Source organism: Ictalurus furcatus, chromosome 17 (assembly GCF_023375685.1).
Source record: "Ictalurus furcatus strain D&B chromosome 17, Billie_1.0, whole genome shotgun sequence".
In the NCBI taxonomy this organism is placed as follows: Eukaryota; Metazoa; Chordata; class Actinopteri; order Siluriformes; family Ictaluridae; genus Ictalurus; species Ictalurus furcatus.
In genome coordinates, this window is record NC_071271.1 from 11076148 (window position 1) to 11086969 (window position 10822).

Below are 10822 nucleotides of genomic sequence, written 5' to 3' on the forward strand. Positions count from 1 at the left end.
AAAGTCAAAAGTAAAACTTAAGTAAAGTATGGATCATTAAAAAAACACATAAGTACAGTATAAAATATTTAAAAAAAAAAAAAAAAAGTATTGTTTTCGTTACTTCCATCCTCTGTCTATATTTCATTAGAATACCTCCTACTGGACTAATACACTACATAGTCAAATGTTTGTGGACACCTGACCATCACCTATATTGCTTTTTGAACATCCCATTCTTAATTAATCCCTCCTATGCTGTTATAATAACCCCCCACGCTCCTGGGAAGGCTTTCCACTAGATTTTGGAGTGTTGCTGTTGGGATTTGCCCATTCAACCACAAGAGCATTCGTGAGGTCAGGCACTGGTCGGGTGAGGAGGCCTGGGGTGCAGTCAGCATTCCAGTTCATCCCAAAAGTGTTCAGTGCAGTTGAGGTCAGGGCTCTGTGCAGGCCACTCGAGTTCTTCCAAACCAACCTTGAGAATCCATGTCTTCATGGACATAGTTTTTGTGAACAGGGACATTGTCATGCTGGAACAGGGTTGGTCCTCCTAGTTCCAGTGAAGGGAAATTGTAATGCTACAGCATACAAAGACATTCTATACTATTGTGTGCTTCCAACTTGGCAACAGTTTGAGGAAGAATCACATATGGGTGTGATGGTCAGGTGTCCATAAACTTTTGGCCATATACATAGTGTACATGAGTTTTTCAGTTCTATTCAATTCAGTTTTATTTGTATAGTGCTTTTAGCAATGGCCATTGTCCCAAAGCAGCTTTACAGAAATATATAAATTCAGGATACAGATTTTAAGTGTGTGAATTTATCCCTATTGATCAAGCCTATGGCGACGGTGGCAACAAACGCCTGAGCTGCTGGTATTTTGAAAGTCCTGCAGCCTGTAAAAGCGGATGTGACGTTTGACATCTTTGGTCGTCCGAGATGTTTCACTCGGCACAGTTAGCAACGTCTTTGGTGTTAGCCAGAATAGCCTCCGAGTCAAGAATAAACTGGTAGCAATTTAAAACAACTGCATTTATGTTGAGGCACAATGTCGCAGTATGAACTATTTCAGAGCCAAACCATGTCAATAATGACGCTGTTAACAGACAGAGCGCGTGCTGAGATCCGCAGGGTTTATCATGATAACACAGATACAGAGAAAGAGCTCAAGCTGGTAAGTTTAGACAAGAGTCATCTTTAGAAGAAGAAATGTTAACAAGCTAGTTAAAATGTTGGCCAACTAAATTAGCCACGAAACTAAATCAGCTAGTGCTGTTAACACTGTGCGCTTCAACTTCTTTCTTCAAGATCCAATTTACAAATTCAGAGTCGTGATGTGTCGGCTCTTTTAGCCAACTCGCATATATGACTCGTTTGTTGTGAATCAGAATGTTTCGATGAAAATCTTATTTCAACGTGAGTGAGTGAGAGGCAGTCGAAGATGTTGTCAGTGAGTTAAAGGGAGCGATCCGTAATCATAATAAATGGAAATGAATCTTAATCAAGCTCAGACACAGCAAGCATTGATGCAGGGGTTATTACTGTATTTGGCAAAACACATTTGTAGTTGTTAATTAGAAGTTAGAGTACGATCTCATTGTTCAACAGTTTCATCCATAGTTACTAAAATAAAAACAACCACTAGATAAAAGGAGCTGTTTGAAATCAGAAAGCGTCGACTCTTTGTAGTGAGCTGAGTCAACTAATCTGACTCACTAAAAAGATCCGGAATTGCAGTCACTGGTGAATTTATTGAACACTGATGGAAAGTACTGGAAGTATACCCACATAAAGTACACCCACAGGTGTTCCTAATAAAGTGCTCAGTGAGTGTACTTTTTTTTAAAGCCAATATTCAGAAAACAGTTACTTTTACATTTCGCATGTAAATACTTTAACATGCTTCTTTTTGCTCAGTTATCATATAATTTGGTGAAATTTGATGATTTTCAGATATGTTGGAGCTCATGTCTGTTACCATAGCTGAATATTAGCTAATCACAGTCTGTCCTGCTTTCAGAGCATGTGAATGGATGGCACTCTTACATACTATTGCCCATCACAAACACTTCACTCCCAAGGAAAAATCACCACACATCCTGGTTATCATGATATTTCTGGTTGAAATGTTTAAAATGTGAATATATATTGTAATGAGAGAGAATAACCTGAGGTGTTCATGTGTTATGTGATTTATAATATCCTTGTATTTTGCCAGCATTGTCTTTTATTTGTTATATGTATTGTCTATTTGTTTGTATAATTCTTCCTGCTCTCTGTGTGTTTTATAATATTTTACTCTGGAAGAGAAATGGCAATAAACATGAACTTGTTTATGGAAATGTCTGGAAATAACCCCTGATTTATTATTATTATTATTTTATTTATTTCAGTGATTTTTATTTCTTTATTTAAAAACTTTTAAGTTAAACTTTTGTCTGTGTAAGCAACTCATTAGCTGCATGCACTATAAGCCATGTTGGTGGAGTAGAAGGCTCCTTTTATTAGACTCTTTAAATTTTATATTCTTAGCGCCATTTTCTAGAACGACTCTGATTTGAAATACAGTGATCACTCCATTACAATATGTGCCGTGCTTTTGAACAGCTGTGAATAACTATTTTGTCAATACAGGCACAGCTTAATGCTATCATGGAGTTTTTGGTGAAGGAGGCAGCACGGAAAATCTGCCTTCTGTTCAAGTTATGCAGTGAAGAGAAAGAGTGTAATGTAGTGGATTTGGACAGTGCGTCTGAAAGATCAGGAAATGTACAGAGTCAGCCTGAGCCGAAGGAACCAGCTACACAACCTGAAAATGCTCAAACTACGATATCCGGTAGGACTTTGCTCCATATGGTGAATGTCATGTGTGTTAATTACATCTTTAAAAAGAGACTTTTGTAACAGTTAATATGCTTATTATATGTTATTATAATATATACAGTTATTATATGCTTCATAATTAATTAAGGTAGCTTAGAATGTGTTTTTGTTTGTTTGTTTGCTTTTATTTTACTCATATGCATTATGTGAATGTTGTGCGTAATAGAGCAACTGTACTATATCACATTTCAGACACATATTTTGCTTATTTTGCACCAAATAATGTGTTTGTAATATTACAGGAGGAACTGTATATATCTTAGTGAGTGGGAAAGAACCACCTGCTTTACCAAGGACTACAACTCCACTGCAAGATGTCCTCGCAGAAGATGAGGTCTGTTCAAACAAGAGCTTTAAGATTTTAATTTTGTTTGATATTTTGTGAATGATATTTTCCCATAGTTTTTGTTTTTCTTTTAGTGTCCTGATACTCAGGAGCTTGAATCTACCACAACCATGAGCTCTTCTTTGAAGCTGGAAGAAAATGGAAAAAAGAACCAAACCATCTTCATAGTGAAAGGTGAATGGTTTTATTTCTTCAAGACGTGTTATTTTCTTATAGTCTGGGAACAGCAGCACTAAATCAGTCCATTTAATTTTCATGAGTATAACAATTGGGATGAGGGAGCGACAGTAAATATGAGTTCAGGGGCAGATAAATCACTAACCAGAGAAAAGCACATTATCTGGGCTAAGTTTTTTCCTTGCCATCATCTCCCAGCCGTCTCCCATCTATGAAAGAGAAAAAAACTTGTACGCATTACTTTATGTATAATAATCTGAGAATTGGTTTAGATATTTCTTGGTGGCAGGTGATGTACCTTGCTGAAGTGTGCTACTCATTCCTAAATCCCATTTTGGCACCTAAAAAAAATATATATATATACACACACACACACACACACACATACATATATATATATATATATATATATATATGTATATGTATATATGTATATATATATATACATATATACATATGTGTGTGTGTATATATATCTATATATATATGTATATATGTACGTGTGTGTGTGAATATATATATATAGTGTATAGTGTATAATTGTTTGATATCCATTGAGTATTTTTGTGAATTTTTTTAAACAAAAGATCAAAAAGTTAAACAATAAAGACAATTTTTCACAGCCTTCTTTGCTATTTACCAGGGGTGCCAACATTATTCTAGGGCACTGTACAGTGTACACTCCTAGACAGAAAAAATGGGATTAACCCAAAATGGCAAAACATTAAGCTTTTAATGGTCTTAACAACAAATCATTGGTCAGAAAATTTGAAAGAATTAAACAAATAGATAAAGTAACTTAGTATGGGGTAGCTTTTTGCGGACAGCTTTTTAAAAAAAAAATAATTTAGTTTTATTTATTTTGACTTTATTTTCATTTTTGTACACCCACACATGTTAGTTTGAATTTTATGTCAAACATTTTAATCATTATCATGATTTTTCCTTTACATACAAGAAGGCTATATAAGTGAGTTTCCCTGTTTTTATCTTTTCCCCCAAACAGTTCAGTGCAGCAAATGTAAAAGAGCAAATGGTGGCACAGGAGGTCTCAAGAGTGCATTTGTTTAATTCTTGCTAATTTTCTGATCAATGATTTGTTGTTAAGACATTAAACGCTTAATATTTTGCTATTTTGGGCTTGGGCCAGGAGTATGTACTATCTGAAAGTGCACAGATAGCGCATATTTTGTGTGATTTAAAAAAAAATATTTTTTTTAAACGTATAGGATATTTTCTTATATATCACTGATGATCTCTACATTAAAATTTTTATGTTGCTTCTAAAATCTAACCCTAAAAGGCCATTTGACTACTGACTTCTAATTTCTCTACAATTAGAAGTAATTCAAGCAACAGATATTATTAGGGTGATTCTGCAGCAATTGAGTTTAACCAATGTAACGATTTCACTAATTTTAGCCATACTTCTATGCCCTGAGTCAGCTTGCAGCACAAATTGAGTACTTGGATAAGCAGCAGCTTGCTCGTCATTGGAAGCTGGTGTTAAAATGTGGATAATATTCTGTGCCACGCTATCTGGTAGAAGGGTGTTATAGATGCTTTCCATCAGTATGAGATGCAAACTACACACTTTTTGATTTTGCTGCAGGCTCTTTTTCTGCTGAAGCTAAAAATGCAGTAAATACACCAGCTGTACAATCCCCTGTTCCACCAGACGAGCTGAAGAAGAACATGTCCTATAAATGTGATGTGTGTGAAAGGACTTTTACAATGAAGCGTTACCTAATGCGGCACAAGCAAGTACACTCCAAAACAGCCCCTCACACCTGCAACATGTGTGGGAATAAATACAGATTTTTAAGAACACTGAACAAGCACCTCTTGTCTCATGGCAAAAAGAAGAGGGAGGCACATCCGTGCAAAACATGCGGCAAAAGCTATGTAAACCTGGACAAGCATGAACTCGTCCACTTAAATGTAAAGCCATATCTTTGCGGCGTGTGTGGAAAAGGCTTCACTCTAGAGTCAGTTTTACTGGTACACCAGAGACTCCATAGTGGAGAGAAGCCGTTTCAGTGCGAGACGTGTGGGAAACGCTTCACACAATCCAGCACCCTTCACATTCACAAGAGGGTTCACTCAGAAGTGAAGCCCTGGAAGTGCAACCTGTGCGACAAGACTTTCAAGAGGCAGTCCAGCTTGAAAAAGCACGAAATAGTCCACACTGGAGAGAAGCCGCACACATGCGAAACGTGTGGCCAGAAGTTTGGCCATAGGGAAAATCTGAAAAGACATGTCCTTCATCACATGGGCATAAAGCCTTATGTGTGCAAGGTCTGTGGCAAGCACTACAGTCAGATGAGCTCTCTAAAGGAACACATGCCGGTGCATGGAACAGTCAAACCCTTCATGTGCGAGACATGTGGAAAGACCTTTGTGTACAATTATGCCCTAAAAAATCACATGTGGACACACAAGGATATTAGAAAAGGACACAGGGCTGAAAAGAACCCTCAGTGCTGCGAAGTCTGTGGGAAATGCTACAGCTCCTCTTATGCTTTGAGAATGCATCAAAGGCTTCACTCGGAGGACAATCCGTTTAACTGTAAGGTGTGTGGGAAGACTTTTAGCAGTATGTCTGGCCTGTATGCACACGAGCAGCATCATACTGGGGTGAACGTTTTCAGGTGTGAGCTATGCAAAAAGACTTTTGTTAACAAGGCGTATCTGAAAGTGCACAAATTTTTGCATACCAAAGAAAAACTCCATAAATGTTTGCTTTGTGGAAAAGGATTCAGTCTGCCCAGTGGACTTAAGCTGCATATGCTGATTCACACTGGCGAAAAACCACATAAGTGTGAAATATGCGGCCTGTCTTTTCGCTTATTTGGAAATTTACGGAGGCATAATCGCGTTCACACTGGAGAGAAGCCATTTAGTTGTGAAGTTTGTGGGAAAAGCTTTAGCCAGCCAAACAATGTGAAGGCTCACATGCAGATGCACACTGGTATAAAACCATACGCTTGTCAGAAATGTGGGAAGAAGTACGCTTATGTTAGGAATTACAATGTTCATAAATGTGTGTCTCTGTAAAAAAAAAAAAAAAAAAAAAGGGTAACATGCCGTGTCATTGGTCAGGCTGCCATAGGTACTGACATGTAGTTTATCTTAAATATAAGAATTTCAGTAGCAGAGTTGCCAACATTTTTAACAAGAAGTTCTTACCATGCAGAGAATTGTAACACATAATTCCTAACATAAGTATTATATAAGTCTGATATAATAATAATAATAATAATAGCAACAGCAACAAGAAACAAATGTGCCTTTGTACATCTTTGATGGTTTTGTGAATTGGCTTTTTATTTGCGTCAGGTCTGATGACTGCTTTAGCTAAAACAGCAGAAAGATGTAGAAAATAGAAAAACTTGAAATGCTACATTTTCATGAACCCTTTCGGAAAGCTAAGATATGCCCAGAACAAGGGGCGCTTATTTATATATTTATTTGAAATACTGAGAGGAGTTATAAAATTTACAGCTGCTCAGCTCCATGGCTTTTTTCCACTAATGCAGATCAAGAGGAACACAACTGTGTGTGTGTGTGTCTTAAGTCACTGACTTTAAATACAAGTAGCTCTTTGACCAACTCTGACATGTGTTTACTCATGAAAATAGTAATTAACTGAATCAATAAAGCATATTTAAACCATCATTTGAATATCTAGCCTGTAATATAAAGCCTGGAGTTTTACTAATGTTTTTTTTCTTCATAATTATGATAAATAACATAAACAGGGTATTAATGCCTCCTGTGCCAGATTTTTAGCACAATGCAGCAGTGAGTTTAAAATGGAAAATTTGTGTGTGCGCACACACATGTGGTTGAGTGGGGGTTGGGGCCGGGTGCTTATGAGTGGCTGGGTGTATGCTTATGACCTGAATTTAGGGGCAAACAAAATCAAGTCCTCTGACTTTTACACCGTAGTATTTGAAAAGACAAGCACATAAAAACTTTGAATTTTGGAAGCATTTTATTTGTATACCATTTAATACACATTATATGCAAAACACAAAGCAGCTAGATTTTGTTAAGGTTATACAAGATGCTGCATTGCATGTTTGAGGCTAAAACGTTATTAAAACATTGATATTTATAGTCACATCATAGTCAAATTTTTAAAATTCTGTTTTACAGCTTAACATTTGCATACTGAGGCTGATACATCTTTTGTACTACAGCAGTTTGAAACAAAATAAATTTGTACAAAAACTGTGATGTCACAGAAAATAAGCATACACGATGAAAATTGTCATAATGCTTATTATCTGCGTGTGCGGTTTACATGCAGGGAAATGTGCAGCACTGACACAATGTTGTAAATCTGAGACAGGAAGAGAAAGATTTCTTGAGCAGATGGGGTTATCCTTTACTATCTGTCTGTTCATTCTGATCCATGTATTGACATACATATTAGATGCACAAGAGCAGTCCCATGGGTTAGCACCGAGATATATGGAGTTCAGCTCTGTCAGAATATCCAAGGTCTCTTTATCCAGTGACTGTAATCTATTTGATTTGAGATGTAGTTGTCTCAAGTTCTTCAGTCCCTGAAATTGAGCAGTGGAAAGACTCTGGAGCTTGTTGTTATCCAAATCAAGCTCTTGCAAAAAGGTCAAAGGTGAGAACACTGTTGGGGGTAGGTGGGACAGGAGGTTGTTTTGCAAGAAGAGCGTCTTTAGCCTGCCCAGAGCCATGAAAACGTTATGTGGTAGTTCACTGAGTTTGTTGAAACTCAGGTATAACTCTCGTAAACTTGTCAAGTCTTTGAAATCATCAGTGGACAGGGAACTTAAAATATTGTTGGCCAAATCAAGTGTCCTCAAGTTTTGAAGCCCTGCGAAAAACCCATTTGGGAGCCTCTCTATCTGGTTTAAATTTAGCCCGAGCTCCCGCAGGTCATCAAGACCAGACAGCATCTCAGGAGGGAGAACAGAAATTCTGTTGTTGCTGAGTCTCAGAGAACGGAGTCTGTTAAGGCCTTTGAAAGCAAACTGTGAAACAAAGTGAATATGGTTGTTCATCATATATAGAACTTTCAGATGTTGTGCTTTCTTTAGAAAATGCTTGGGAATTCTCTTAATAACATTGTTGTTTAAATAGATTTGCTGCAGCTTTGTCAGTGCTCTAAATAAAGATGGGTTGAGCTCAAAGATGTGATTGTTATCTAGATGTAATTCTCGGAGTTCAGTCAATGGGTGGAATAGATCTGGTACAAAGACAGATATATTATTTCTTTCAAGCACTATTTTTCTTAATTTGGTCAGATTGTTGAACAAGCCACTGGGAAGTGATGCCAGAGCATTGTGGTACAAGTTAAGAACCTCCAGGTTGCCCAAGTCTTGGAACACATTTGAGGGGAGATCCTGCAATTGGTTGAAGCTTAAATCTAGTTCAGTAAGCTGTAAAAGACTCATCAGGGAGTCCTCATGCAAAATAACTAGGTGATTTTTGCTTAAATCCAATTTTCTCAATTTACATAGTCCAAAGAAAGCATTTTCAGGGACAAAGGTGATAGCATTATTCTGCAAGTAGAGGCTGGTGAGATTGGTAGTATACTTGAGGGCACCACTGGGGATTGTAGTGAGCTTGTTTTTGCTGAGATCAAGATCGGACAATCTGAATGTGTGCTTGAAAGTTCCTTTCTCTGTACTTTTCAAGTGGTTGTTGAACAGGAAGCGCATAATTGTGTTTGTGCAGTTCATATCTGTCATCTCAGCATTACTGACTAAGAGCTCCCTAAGTTCAGCATCTGTTAGTGAGGCTAGATATTTCACATTATCATTGGTTGTTGGTGTAACATTGAAAAGATCCTTGTAATTTTTTGTGAGGAGGTTGTTTGTCAGTGTTGTGCATGAGGATGAGTTAAACCCAGAGATATTATGACGATCCTTGTCTAAATCTCGGAGTTCAGTTGGTGGATGGAACAGATCTGGTAAGATGTCAAAAAGATTGTTGCTATCAAGCCGTAGTTCAGTTAATTCAGTCAAATTGTTGAACACACCATTGGGAAGTGATGATAGGTAATTTTGGTGCAATTTCAGAATCTTCAGTTTCTCCAAGTCTTGAAGCACACTTTTAAGAGTTCGTAGTTGATTGAAGCTCAGATCTAACTCCACAAGATTGAACAGAGACTTCAGGGACTTCTCATTTAAATGTACAATGTAATTATTGCTCAAGTCTAATTTCTTCAGTGCAGATAGTCCTGAGAAAGCATTTTCAGGGACAAACGTGATTGCATTCTTCTGCAAAAATAGACTTGTGAGATTAGGGGTATCCTTAAGGGCACCAGTGGGCACAGAGGTAAGCCGGTTTTCACTGAGATCAAGATGAGTCAGGTCCAGTGCACCCCTGAAGGTCCCTTCCTCTAAATTTTTCAAATGGTTGTTGGACAAGCAGAGTTTGTTCAAATTGCTGTAGTTTTCAAACACATGCTTGTCAATCACCCGAATTTTGTTATTGCTCAGGTTAAGTTTGCTTAGTTCAGGACCCCCTTGTGAGGCTTGGTCTTGGACATCGTGAAGTTGCAATGGTGGCTTGTGTAAAATCCCCTTTGAAATTTTTGTCAAATTATTGTTGCTTAGATCAAGGTCTTTAAGCTTTCTCATTGTTGCAAATGAGGATAGGTTGAGCTCTGAGATACAATTATTGTCTAGCTGTAAAAACCTGAGTTTTGAGAGTGGCTGAAATAGAACTGGTGGGATGACCTGAATATTATTTCTGTCAAGCTGTAGTTCTTTTAACTTTTTCAAATCATTAAACAGGCCATTTGGAAGAAATGCCAAATCGTTGTGATATAGATTAAGGATTTCTAGTGTGCCTAGAGCGTGAAATACCTGTGAGGGGAGATTTTGCAACTGGTTGAAACTCAAATCTAGTTCGCCAAGCTGGCAAAGACCTCTAAAAGAGGTCACAGCCAAAATACCAATGCGGTTATTGCTCAGACACAGTTTTCTTAATGCCGATAGCCCATTGAAAGCATTTTCAGGAACTGACATGATAGCATTTTTCTGCAGGTAGAGGCTCATGAGATTAGATGTGTCATTAAGGGCATCAGTGGGAACAGTGGTAAGCATGTTGTTACTGAGATCAAGGTGAACCAGGTCAAGTGCACTTCGGAAGGTCCCTTTATTCACACTTTTCAAACGGTTGTTGGACAGGAAGAGCCTGTTCAGATTGACACAGTTTTCAAACACACATGTATCTAGCACCTCAATGTTATTACTGTTCAGGTGGAGCTCCCTAAGTGCAGATGCTTCTTCAAAAGCTCCACAACAGAGGGTATCAATCTGGTTTACACTCAAAATAAGAGTTTGAAGGTTGCTCAGACCTTGGAGGAACTTCTGTGGGATAATTTTTAAATGATTTTCACTGAGGTCCATGTAAGTGAGATTCTTCAGATCTTTA

At 37.6% G+C, this 10822-nt stretch overlaps 2 protein-coding genes across 2 annotated transcripts; one reads left to right on the top strand and one right to left on the bottom strand.

Moving 5' to 3' along the window:
• Positions 1 to 429: 429 nt before the first annotated feature.
• Positions 430 to 7633, top strand: LOC128621129 (zinc finger protein 883-like). The gene is made up of 5 exons (XM_053646624.1): positions 430 to 1159; positions 2620 to 2821; positions 3111 to 3202; positions 3289 to 3388; positions 5004 to 7633. The coding sequence occupies exons 1-5, from the start codon at positions 1034 to 1036 to the stop codon at positions 6446 to 6448; spliced, it is 1965 nt and encodes a 654-aa protein (XP_053502599.1). The 5' UTR covers positions 430 to 1033; the 3' UTR covers positions 6449 to 7633.
• A 969-nt stretch (positions 7634 to 8602) lies between these two features.
• Positions 8603 to 10491, bottom strand: si:dkey-182i3.11 (lumican). The gene is made up of 3 exons (XM_053647674.1): positions 10341 to 10491; positions 8975 to 10049; positions 8603 to 8624 (listed from the first exon to the last, which is right to left on the bottom strand). Exons 1-3 carry the CDS (start codon positions 10489 to 10491, stop codon positions 8603 to 8605), a joined length of 1248 nt encoding a protein of 415 aa, XP_053503649.1.
• Between the last annotated feature and the right edge of the window lie 331 nt (positions 10492 to 10822).